Source organism: Centruroides sculpturatus, unplaced genomic scaffold, assembly GCF_000671375.1.
Source record: "Centruroides sculpturatus isolate CEXI.00-Female unplaced genomic scaffold, Cexi_2.0 scaffold988, whole genome shotgun sequence".
NCBI lineage: Eukaryota > Metazoa > Arthropoda > Arachnida > Scorpiones > Buthidae > Centruroides > Centruroides sculpturatus.
Window position 1 is genome coordinate 183,765 of NW_019385206.1, and position 13,158 is coordinate 196,922.

The 13,158-nt window shown below is 31.8% G+C and overlaps 1 protein-coding gene and 1 pseudogene across 1 annotated transcript; both read right to left on the bottom strand.

The window, feature by feature from the left end:
- Positions 1 to 258: 258 nt before the first annotated feature.
- On the bottom strand, positions 259 to 2,458 carry LOC111636101. The gene is made up of 3 exons (XM_023381280.1): positions 2,322 to 2,458; positions 1,757 to 1,911; positions 259 to 618 (listed from the first exon to the last, which is right to left on the bottom strand). Exons 1-3 carry the CDS (start codon positions 2,400 to 2,402, stop codon positions 453 to 455), a joined length of 402 nt encoding a protein of 133 aa, XP_023237048.1. The 5' UTR covers positions 2,403 to 2,458; the 3' UTR covers positions 259 to 452.
- A 3,642-nt stretch (positions 2,459 to 6,100) lies between these two features.
- LOC111636106 lies at positions 6,101 to 12,525 on the bottom strand (annotated as a pseudogene).
- Between the last annotated feature and the right edge of the window lie 633 nt (positions 12,526 to 13,158).

Here is a 13,158-nt window from a genome sequence, read left to right on the forward strand (position 1 = left end):
GTAAAGTAATTTGAATAAACAAATGAAATCATTCTCATTTCTATTAAATTCCTAACAATTCCGAAAAGTAATAAAATGTTGATTATAATACTTTTGAGACACGCTGTATACGTTCTCTCTCTTGTACCGATCTCGTAGAATAAAACACATGTATAATTCTATTCGTTTTTTATTCTTTCTAGCATGCTATTCAGCTACAACGACAAATAAATAACAAACAGGACCCTTCCAATAGCGACCACAATGGGAGATGCTGGAATTTAATTTAAATAATTATTAAATAGTATGCAGCGTAAAGCGTGTTATAACAAACAAACTTTTATTGCAGTGTTTATTCAATAATGTCATTAAAAAAACAACAATAATACAAAATTAAAATCGTCATCACAATTTAAAATTCGTAAACTATGTAATACGTCAATGTCAACTTTTAAAATTCATCATTTGTTACATCAAATTATTTCAATGTCTTCGATGTAATTCAGAAAGAAATGTAAAAAGATTATTTTAAAAACAGTACTAATCATGATGTAGCTTATAAGTGAAAATATAAAAATTGATAAGATTCCAAATGGATCCAGCCAGAAATTTTCGTCGGGAATATATAGCAAATTTTCGCTAGAAAAAAATAAAATATTTATTAAAATATTTTAATCAAAATTCATTATTAAGCATAATAAATAAATTTGTATGTGGCGCCATCTGTTACAGATTTTCTAATAAAAAGTTATTATTATTTTTAATTACTATAAAATAGCAAACAACTTAATTCTGAGGGTAGGGACGAGCTTTATAAAACACTACACGTGTTAATAACGAATAAAATCTTCATTAAGTCTTACCCCTCTAGCGATACGTGACACCTTCTATCTCCTCACCTACTCGACCTTTAACCGCTAAAATTTAACAATATTAATGCCTTTCACATAGAAACCACCTTGCAAAATTTCGTTTATTAATCTTTACCCCATCCTGAGATATTAAGCGAAATACATGCCAACACATGGAATTATTTTGCTGGTGTTTTTTTACTTTCTGGGAATCACAAGGTCTCAAAACGTGGAGGTTTACAAAAAACTCGGAGGTTCAAATTCATCCCTATGCTAAAAATTTAGATTTTGCCATTTTCTAATAATTAGCAATAAAAAAAAAACAAATTATTTTAATAATAAATCGTAACAGATGGCGCCACACGCAGTTTTGAAATGTTGCCTGGAACGTTAAGCAACTAGTTACTAGATTTCTTTTATTTTTGGAATAGGATTGCATGCACTGATCAAATCGGACACGCAACACGTAGACAATCTTCTTAGGTGGAGGGATTCTTTATCGGAAACGGACCCTTCTTTAGATGTTCAGAGACGTAAAGAAAACACGTGGCTAAGCCTTCTTAAAGCGCAAACACGCGATCAACTACAGCTGTTATATACAATAGATTCCTGTTGTATAAAACCATTAAATCCAAATAATCCATCTGACTTTCGTATTGCCGATTCCGCCCATAAATATTTGCTTAATGCCTGCCAATTTCATGCAGTTCGAATTATACTATATTTGGATAATCTTTACCTATGTGCACCGTCATGGCTAAACAGTGGGGACCCACGTTCTAACCTAACCTAACCTATTCTAATAAATTGGTAATTTATTAGAATAAGTTAGGTTAAATTAGAACGTGGGTCCCCACTGTTTAGCCATGACGGTGCACATAGGTAAAGATTGACCCTATATTTAAAGACAAGTAAACAATACTTACCACAGCCATCTTAATAGTTCTATGGTTGTTTTAAGAAAAATCAAATCAAATAGGGAAAACCATAAAGTGAAATATGCAAGATAATCCCTCATTCGAGAATAACTTGCGAATATAAATAAGGGAATGAACACGATCACAATTCCACTTTTCAACACCTGTTAATATTTATAAAGAATTATCAATAAAATTATTATTAGTAAATTGGTTAAATACTTTGTAATTGTACTATTAAATTAGACGTATTTACAAGAAAGTAAAGAAAAAAAATATATATTTAATTTCTACACTTTTATATAACACACAGAAACAGATTCATGTATAATTATTATAAGGCGATACAGTATTTAAATTGATTAAACACTAATATTTAGACATTTATTTGCATATTATTCACATTTACATCTATGAAATATTTAAATTTTTATCTTCTTTTGAAGGGAAAAAAAAGCATTTACCGCTTTAATTATATATTCACTGACCCCTTGTGTGATATTTCTTATTATTATTTTGTTTATTAATAAATTATTATATATATATATATATACAAAAATTATGTAAATCTTACTTGTAATGGGCTAATTCCGAATATATTAAAAATGTAAAACATTAACATCAGAGTAAAAATAGCATAATATTCTAAGTTCATATTTCTTAATTAAAATAGTCTATATTTATACCGTACATAAAAAATACAGGTTAAAAGTAAACAACGAAGATTCATCGCCGTTACTGTCTTTTGTATAAGAAGTCCTAATTATTATGCAAATTAAGTGAAAAATAAAATACAATAAATCGTGCCAAAACTTCATAAATTCCTTTTTTTTTTCTAATTTATACGCAAAATATTGAAAATATTAAATATGAAATCATTAAAAGTACATAAGGTACTATAGAATGCAAATTGTTTAATGCCTTGTGTCATCAGGTTTTATGCTGTATGTGAGATCCGATCCGTGTGTAATCCAATTTTTCACTTTCCTCATAAAATTTTTGACATATTTTAAACAAAGTTATCATTTTATCGGCAAAAACATAGTCAGAAAAATAATAAAGGAATTAAGTATCTTATCAAAACAATAAAAAACCTATAGCTCTCCTCTTTAACGTAAAAATTCGACCAACTAACAATGGTATTCTTCTGTATTAAAACTTAAGTTTACAATTAAAGTCCAAATTCGTCATTTTGTTTTGATTCCGGGAATAACTTTCGACCTCTACACCTGCGAAAATGACCTTTGCCTCTCACAACAATTAATCACATGACGAAGTTTCCCATCATGAAATTATAAAAGCCGCTTCTTCTTTCCCTTAAGGGGGGAAAGAAGGGAGTCGCTCGAAGTTCGTCAGAAGAAGTCGAATACCGCCAGACCTATTCCGCAACCGTAGAACCGAGTGCCAATTTACCGAAGAATTATCACCCTGATATTTTCTCAGGAAGATAAGAGGATACGATAATAGATGGCACAGTTTTAAAAGTTGGCCGAAAAATTAAGCAACTCATTGCTGTATTATTTTCCAATGACTATCGAGGTATTTCGAATTTCGATTGTCGGCTATTAGTGGCCCAGTGTTGCAGTTTGCACCTGACTAATCAAGTAACAATACGTTTTAATAGTGTATACATAATTAAATTAAATAATGTATTTACGTCTATATTTATAGGTTAATTTTAATATTTTGTATATGATTTAAATAACATTTTTATTCGTATGATTCATTCATTTAAAACATGATTGATTTTTTGCATTTATAGTTTTTGTGCTAAGACATTTTTTTAACCATTCGGATTGAAGAGACATATACTAAATCTAAGTATTTATCAGCTATTATACCAGATTTTGTGAATAACATTTTTATTTTAAAAATATTAATCATTCACCATTTGTATTATAAATAAAAATGTTACAAACCGCTTACACGTCCAGAAAATAAGATCATATTAGTTGTGCGATCTCGTATGAAAAACACAAAAAGGATGATTAGCATTAAATATTGGTGTTACATGAACATTTATAACAACTCTCGGATAGAATATTCTTCCAGTGACTGCAGCAGCTTCGCTTCCTTCTTCGTTTACTTCGATTACAGCTTTGTGAAATGTAAAGTTCTTTTCTTCCCGTTATTACTGAAAAGTCTACGTTATCGTTAAATGCATTTCGCATTCCTAAAGTTTGTAAATTTCCCTTCAGCTCTCTTGAATATCGAAGCTTAAATTTCGGAATTCTTACGTCTACTTTGCTGTATCTTAGACTGGATATAACGTCTTGCAACGCTATAAAGGAGCCAAAACTGTGAGGTGACCAAAAGCCCGAAACGTGTAGAAATACCGTATCAATTAAATAAAAATGGAAAAAAGCCACGTGATTGATTAATAACAGGATCTTGTGTTTAACACTCTCAAAAAAGATACTTGTATGTTAAATGAAGTTTCGGTATTGGAAACTAAAACCCTATTTTACCGGTAAAACGTTCTGAGGGATATGCCTGTATTTTTATCTGAAGTTTATATAATTTATATAAAGTTTATGTGAATTCGAAATTGTTTCTTTGAGGAATCGACAAAAATAAGTACTTTCAAATCTCACCTAGTTGTATTTGTAATATTTATTATAACACGTAACATAATTATATGCCATACAAATGCTTTCTTTTTCNAGGGGGGAAAGAAGGGAGTCGCTCGAAGTTCGTCAGAAGAAGTCGAATACCGCCAGACCTATTCCGCAACCGTAGAACCGAGTGCCAATTTACCGAAGAATTATCACCCTGATATTTTCTCAGGAAGTATGAAGCTTTATTGTAAACTCCCTCTCTTTCTCCCCTCCGCGAATTAGGATAGTGTAGAAAAAAACCCTTGTATCTCTTATTTTATTAAAACTCTTGTTTTGTTTTCATGGTGTTTTTTCTCGACTTTGCCAACGTTTTATCGTCGACTCCTCTGACTCTCCTCCACTCGCGTAACGCGTAACAGAACGTAAACGCCATCCTTGACAAGAAAGTAGGTCACTGACACGTTGCCGGAAAGGAGAGCAATTTCCAACCTCCCCGGCGGCTGACACTGTATAACCGGCTATTACTATGCCCATTGTGGGTACCTGATCCCTACACGTATCATTAAGTTACCACCGTGAAAGCTATTTATATGTTTTAAAAGTTTCAATGACCAGTAAACGAATTAGTTATAAATTAGGCACTAAAAAAAATATTTCGTGTGTATCATTGGTGCAGGTATTTACAAGATGGGGCTACCGGGTATTTAGTTTTATATATACAGCATATACTGCTGCCCACCCTACTAGGTGCACCCTCATCTTACTATTATATTTCGTGTAACAATGCTCATACTCGGGTTTTTAAAATGGTTTGAAAAGTGTTTGGTAATTAAAATTATCGTACTTTCTTTACTTTAATTTTACAGACTTAAATACAGAAATTGCAAAGCACTGTTTTATTTGAAAATATAATTTTAATAGGTTTAGTTTCGACTGGAGATATGGGAGATGAAATACATAAATTAAGGCCGTAGGTTATGACTCTAACATTACTCCTCATTACACTAATTTATTTTACTGTTAAAGTAAATACCTATTTATCTTTAAAATCAAAACTACTTAACGAAAAATATATATAAGTTACTTCAAATGTCGACATCCGCATGCTGACAAAGACCTTGTATTCATCACACTACCTTTGTTCCCAAGGCAAAAGACACTATATGCAACCAACCATTACCATTAATGGTAAAAGGACTGCATCTTAAATAATTGTTTATTGAAAATTTTTTTGAATAAATTTAAGTTTTATAAATTATAAAATAAGGTGGGGTCATTTCAAAATTAGGGCGTGTGCGTGTGTGTTTGTGTTGACATCTACATCGTTTAATATCTCAGGACGGGGTAAAGATTAATATACCAAATTTCGCATATTAACTTATATAAATGGCATTTGAGCTGTTAAATTTTAGAATACGAAACTCAACGGTATGAGGAAATAAAAAGGATCATTTGTCTTATCTCGAGTAGGGTCGAACTTAATGAAAATTTTTACTGGTTATTTACACGTAACCGTTGGATTATATGTGAACTATCTAAAAATTAAATTTAAATTCTAAATTCTTTTATTACTTGGAAAAAGGTAATATTTTTTAGTTTAACAAACTGTTTACAATTCGTCAACACTACCCATAGTAATGATNTTTTAAGTAAAAATTGATGCTGTTTAACATCCAGAATTGAACAATCTTTTAAATCAATAAGATTAATATGGTGTAGAAATCGATTGAAAGCACGTTCAGAATTTTATTTTAAAAATATTAATCATTCACCATTAGTATTATAAATAAAAATGTTACAAACTGCTTACACGTCCAGAAAATAAGATCATATTAGTTGTGCGATCTGGTATGAAAAACAGAAAAGGATGATTAGCATTAAATATTGGTGTTATATGAACATTTATACCAACTCTCGGATAGAATATTATTCCAGTGACTGCGGCAGCTTCGCTTCCTTCTTCGTTTACTTCGATTACAGCTTTGTGAAATATTTGTGAAATGTAAAGTTCTTTTCTTCCTGTTATTCCTGAAAAGTCTGCGTTATCGTTAAACGCATTTTGCATTCCTAAAGTTTGTAAATTTCCCTTCAGCTCTCTTCAATACTGAAGCTTAAATTTTGGAATTCTTACGTCTACTTTGCTGTATCTTAGACTGGATATAACGTCTTGCAACACGTCTGAATTCATTGTCGTTTCCAGTTGATTCAGTCCGTCGTATTTGTACGGTAATAGAATAATCATACTTATATCTTCTCCTTTATAAGGTAATTCTATATCATTATAACCTTTTCCGGGAAACGAAGCATATAGAAAGTCTTCCTTCATCTTCATCATGGGAGCAGACACGCGATCAGTTCCATGGTTAAAAAAATCTTCATTCACAGTGGAATCACGTGTGAAAGTTTTCTTCCAAATTCCTTTAAAATAAATAGCATTTAAGAGAATCATTTTGGCCGCGGGCGAAAGTTTATCGATTAGCTTGTTAATTTTTCCACGAGTTTTCTCATTAACCCAATTGTTAATTTCCTCAACAGTCTGCTGATTGTCGGTAAGAAAGTCGATCTCTTTAAACATGGCATTGTAATTAATTTGTAGCAAGTTTTTATAATCGGATAGAATGTTATAATCATTGTGAACTAGAATGGCGTTGGCTATCTCCAGTTTATATTCGTCCGATCCATTGTTTAACAGCTGTAACAAAGAGTAGAAAGTTTGGTGTATGTTTGGTGTATTTAATTCAGCTTTTCCGTATTGAAGGGTATTATACATTTGTCTGGCTGTTTCTTCTCTCGCTGCTCCGTAAGCCATAGCTAATGCCACGTAGATGCTGGCAGGAGAAAAGAAAATATTCCGATTTTTAGGAAATATTTTCAGAAGTTCGAAACTGAAATCATTATTTGCTTTTGATAGTTAGCAACTGGCATCAACTGATAATTTTAAATTGGAAGTGCAAAGCAGTTACTTATATNTCTTACGTCTACTTTGCTGTATCTTAGACTGGATATAACGTCTTGCAACACGACTGAATTCATTGTCGTTTCCAGTTGATTCAGTCCGTCGTATTCGTACGGTAATAGAATAATCATACATATATCTTCTTTATAAAGTAATTCTATAGCACGATAACCTTTTCCGGAAAACAAAGCATAAGGAAAGTCTTCCTTCATCTTTATCATGGGAACAGACACGCGGTAAGTTCTATGGTTAAACAAATCTTCATTTACAGTGGAATCACGTGTGAAAGTTTTCTTCCAAATTCCTTTAAAATAAATAGCATTTAAGAGAATCATTTTGGCCATGAGCGAAAGTTTATCGATTAACTTGGTAATTTTTCCACGAGTTTTCTCATTAACCCAATGGTTAATTTCCTCAACAGTCTGCTGATTGTCGGTAAGAAAGTCGATCTCTTTAAACATGGCATTGTAATTAATTTGTAGCAAGTTTTTATAATCGGATAGAATGTTATAATCATTGTCAACTAGAATGGCGTTGGCTATCTCCAGTTTATATTCGTCCGATCCATTGTTTAACAGCTGTAGCAAACAGCAGAAAGTTTGGTGTACGTTTTCGTCATTTAATCCAGCTTTTCCGTATCGAAGGGTATTATATATTTGTCTGACTGTTTCTTCTCTCGCTGCTCCGCAAGCCATAGCTAATGCCACGTAGATGCTGGCAAAAGAAAATATTTTTAAGAGATATTTTCAGAAGTTTGAAACTGAAATCATTATTTGCTTGTGATAGCTGTTTTATTTCCTGTTGAATTTTAGTAAATCTAAATTTAAGTTGAAAGTGAGAAGCAGTTTATTATATTTTCTATTAAAAATGTTTTTTTAAATGTGTTTTAAAATTAATAAATAAATTTTAAAGTTGAATTATTAAAGTGCATTGAAAACTAATAATTAGTCGTGGGTTCGCACGTCGCCAACGGGCTGGTTACGATGATTTTTCGAGTTTTCTTTACTTTATGGACCAGTTTCCCATGAAAGACCTCCCGGGAGTCAACCTTCTCCGGTAACTCAGAGAAATATCGAGCCATGCCCATCGTTCCATTATTAAAAATTCGTTTTGATTATTTAAATTTTGTACCGTTTTGTATGAATATTATTTAATGTTATTATATAATTTTATTACATAATAATAAGCATTGTTCGTTTCGATCAATTTTGAGAATTTCGGGAAAAAATACAAATGGCTTCAATATCCAAAAAACATGAATGGTTGTCGCCTATTTCGACATTCGAAATCAAAAGAAAATACATTCACATCCGTTGATTACAGATAGTGAACACAGTTCCAAAACATTGCTACGTTAAAGCATCTGTCATGAATGTAACACATGGGCGATCAGCGAATGAGAATGCCTCCCAGGCAGATTTTCTGTGGAAAACTGCCCCTATTTAGGTTTCAAACATGTGAAGAAAGCCCAGAAAGTTCCACCCTCTATTCCGTTCGTTAAGTGTGGACATTCATCCAACTATTTGTGAGCATTATGTGCTATCTTTTTACTTTTGCCGCCCTGTGGACACTAAAGAGGCCTTTTTCGAGCCATTGTCTGTTCGGGGCGACCGAGTAGACGACGCAGCTAGATCAAGACACTCAAGCAAATTATAGGGTAGTCTTACTTAGGATCCGAATCTTCGCTTGAACAATCTTACTAGAAGACAGAAAATAATGTTAATTATTTATTAAATATTCGATAGTCAAAAAAATTAACATAAAAATTACAAATTTTTAATGAAGGAAGTATGTTCTACGCAAGGTATGATCCAAAATCTTTTCTATCGGTTTTATCTAACTATTAACGTCAGATATTCTTGTGCCGGTTCTACACTTCATTATATTGCGCTTCAATTTAAATACTGCAGTTCTATATATAAATTTCTACTGAAGTCTGACTGTCTGTCCTTCATTACTCTCGAGAACGGAGTTAGATACATGAAAGTCTAGACCGGATATGGAAAGCTTGGGAATGTTGTGTGGCTATCACGTTCCTTTATCCGTTTGTGCTTAATGGGCTGGATGAAATGCGATTAGGCATTGATTTAATTAAACTGTAAGATTTCTGAATCCATAAGATTAGTTATTGAATGTGAACAATAAATATTAGCATTGTCCTGTTGGAAAATCCAATCAGGTCCTCCAATTTTTTCTCGAATAAGTATTAAATTATTTTTTAGGACTTCTCGATAACTTTTAGATATCTGTTTACCAGTTAAAATCACTAAATTTGATAAACCATTAAATGCAAAGCAGCCCCATATCATAACAGAATTACCACCCTTTTGCCTGCTGAAAAATTGCACTCTTCTTTTCTAATTTCATGCCAATAATTAAAAAGAGCCATTGGTCATTCGTCATTCCACACCATGTTATTTTTAGCCCAGTGCATTTTGTTAGTAGTGTTTTTTTTTATCATAGCAGAAGTTTTATATACGGAACTGCTGAACTTCGATGAACAGTGCTTTTCGATATTCACTTTTAAACAGTTGTTTGTTAAATTATGGCAACGCAACACTTGGGGATCTGTGCCTCCCGGGAGGTGTTTTAATAGGCGTTACAGACGTGAAGAAAACCCGGAAAATTTCATGTGGCCAGCTCGCCTTGACCCACGACCGAACTTTCAGTGTTCAGGGAATGGAACCGATTGGCCACTGAAGGGCCCACTTTCAAACAAAATTTGAATAAATGATTTATCATGTCGTGATGCAAGGCGCAAAATTCGATTATCATCCCTTTGAGATGTATTTTTGGAACTTTTTTGTTCGATGTTCAGAAGGTATTGGTGATGATTTTCCGAAAATTTTATAAAATTTCAGGGGTATATCTGTTCATTAAAACAGCAATTTCCTTGACACGACAGCCTCCTGCTTTTAATTTCCATAGTCATACAATTTTTTNATATGTCGATTTCACATACAGGCATTCCCACAGGAAACATAAATAACCCGTTTAATTCATACATTCTGTGAGAAAACGTTACTTAAGGGTCTATTTCTTATAAATTCCAAAGAAACAGATAATAACTCACAATGTCAACCCAAAAATGCAAAAAGTTTGTAAAATTGTAACCGGCAATATCTTTATACAATTAACAAAGTATTACGTAAATATGTGAAATTCTAAAAACAGTGTTTAATAATCATCAATCAATAATCTATACTAAATTATTAAAATGCTTGTTAACAAAACAGTTGTTTTCTATACAATAATTTATATAATCTGATAATCTGCAAACCAATCCCCTATTCACATAACACCATAAATATCATGCACCCAGTGGTGGAGAAAACCTGTGATCAGTAATAGTTTTTTTGTAGATTCCTGCCTCATCAATAAATTGGTCAGGGACTCTTTTCGAAGTTTTCTTCACTTAAAAAAACAGCTGGAATCTCGTTAAAGAAACCCTAGTGGAACACTTGCATATAGTCTTGGCTCAAGTAGAGAATGCCAAGTGTTCTCGAGAAGTTCAACTACTAATCACTGCCAGACCTAACTACTAAATGATTGAAAAAATTACCGAGAAAATAAGTATAAACTTAGAATATTTACAAAAATTCTCATGTAAGCAATACTTTGAAAGAAAGTGTCTTCTCTCTTCCTCCCCTTTTCACTCTTATATGAATTCCATGTTGTACGAGTCACTTAAATTTTACAAATACGTGTACTGGGCTGTGAACGGCTCACTTATTTGTAAAATCTAAGTGACTCGTTCAACATGGAATTCATATAAAACGGAATAATCAACAGTGTTATAGGGGGGTCGACTATACTTTCAAATCTCACCTAGTTGTATTTGTAAGATTTATTATAACATAATTATATGCCATACAAATGTTTTTTTTTCAGGTTGCAAGTAATTTACATTCCTTCTTTTCGGCATTTATGAAACTTAAAGGAATATCGAAAGAAGAAGGAGTCTGCACCAACACAACAACACTGCATTGAGTCGCAAAATTGAATTTATGTATCAATATTTTAAAATTTAAATAAAGTTAATTGAAATATTTAAAAAGTGTTTTACAAGAATTCGGAAATATTTAGGGAACAATTTCATTTTGCCTTGTCTTCTAGTTTATGTAAATTGTGACGTAATTGTCATGTAATAATAGTTGTATGCGTTTATGATGGTCGTTACGCGGGAAATAATGCCTTTCGGAAGGCCATTTTAAGAGTAACTAACCCTTATACAGGCATTAGAGACGTGGAGAAATTCCGTAAAACTCCACGTGGCCAACCGTTCGAGTGAGGCGCGAAACCTTAGTGTTTAGAGAAATTTGTGGCCATGCAAAATGTTCAGGGAACGAAACCGCTTGGCCACTGGTGCTCCAATTCCATTTTAAAGCAGAAAATATCCAGGCTTATGTAATATAAAAACCACACTAACTTATAATAAACGTTAAGAAAATGTTATTGAATTTATCACACACCATTCCAATTAATATGAGGAATTTTCGGTGAAGAATTCCTCATATTAATTGGAATTAAACTTTCATGTGATTACATATCAAGATGTTCGTTATTATTTAATGTTAGAAATTACTTTATAGCATTGTCATTTCAAAACGTTTCATCATAAATGCAGAAATGACCGTCTTCCATTACTAAAGTATACTTTTAATGTTAAAATTCTTTTATAAAAATAATATAAAGATTAATTTGTATGATGTTTAAGACCTTTATAATATAATAATAATTGATTTCTGATAAATATAATGACAATGTCTTATATTTGGAATGAATTTGTTTGTGTCGTTAGTGCTTGTTATCGATTCTGATAGCAGCTGAACGTACTATTAGATTTTATTGTTTGTCTTTAAAGTGAATCATTAAACATAATTGTATTTTAAACTTTTAATGAATGTACTTAGCTGTGTACACTTTAGAAATTCCTTTCACTAATGGATCTGGCTCTTCTATTATACCTAATTTATGGTCACAGACTACATACGGGGTATTATATAAGTAACGTAGAGTTAACAAATTCATGCTATAACAAAATATGTCGTGTTAAGAGCAGAAATAAATTTAACTTGTTTTAGTTATAATTAGAAAACGTAAAGAGAATCAATCATGAACTCGTTTGCAATACACTCTTCGGCTGTTGCATGGTTCGAAAGGATCCACACCATAGATCATGGCATTTACCTGGGTAAATGCGATGATCTATGGTGTGGATCCTTTCGAACCGTGCAACTGCCGAAATAAGCAGTTTTGACCATTTATTAAAAGAAAATATATAAAGAAATATATAGAATTTCTCGAGTTGATTACTGGAGTTTTGCAGTTCTATTCTACTGGCAGATTATTCGGGGTTGGAATAAAGAGGCTATTTGTTTTAGATAGTACGATTCAATTAATTAATCATTTAAATAAAAATTAAAATTCATAGGACTTTCAATTTTTATTCAATTGCATTATATATACAACATATAAAACGAATACAGTAATTAAAACACTACATTAACATACGTTTTAATAAATACTTTTACTATTTCATCTATAATTGTTTCATTTTATATTGTCATCAATAGACTTAAATTAATACAAAGTGTATTTAAAATGTATTTTATTTTCGAAAATTGTCTTTTGCAAAATAACTCAGTGTTTCCACTGAAGTTCATTCAAATTTTAAGATATTAATACATAAATATGCTTCTTGAAGTGCAAATTTTTGTGACTCAATGGCAATTTTGTTGAATTAGTGCAGACTCCATCTTTCAACATCTCTTTCAGTTTTATAAATGCCGAAAAGAAAGAATATAAATGGCTATAAACCTGAAAAGAGACATTTGCTGTGGCATATAATTGTTACATATTATGATTTCAGACTTGAGAATAGGATAAATACAGCG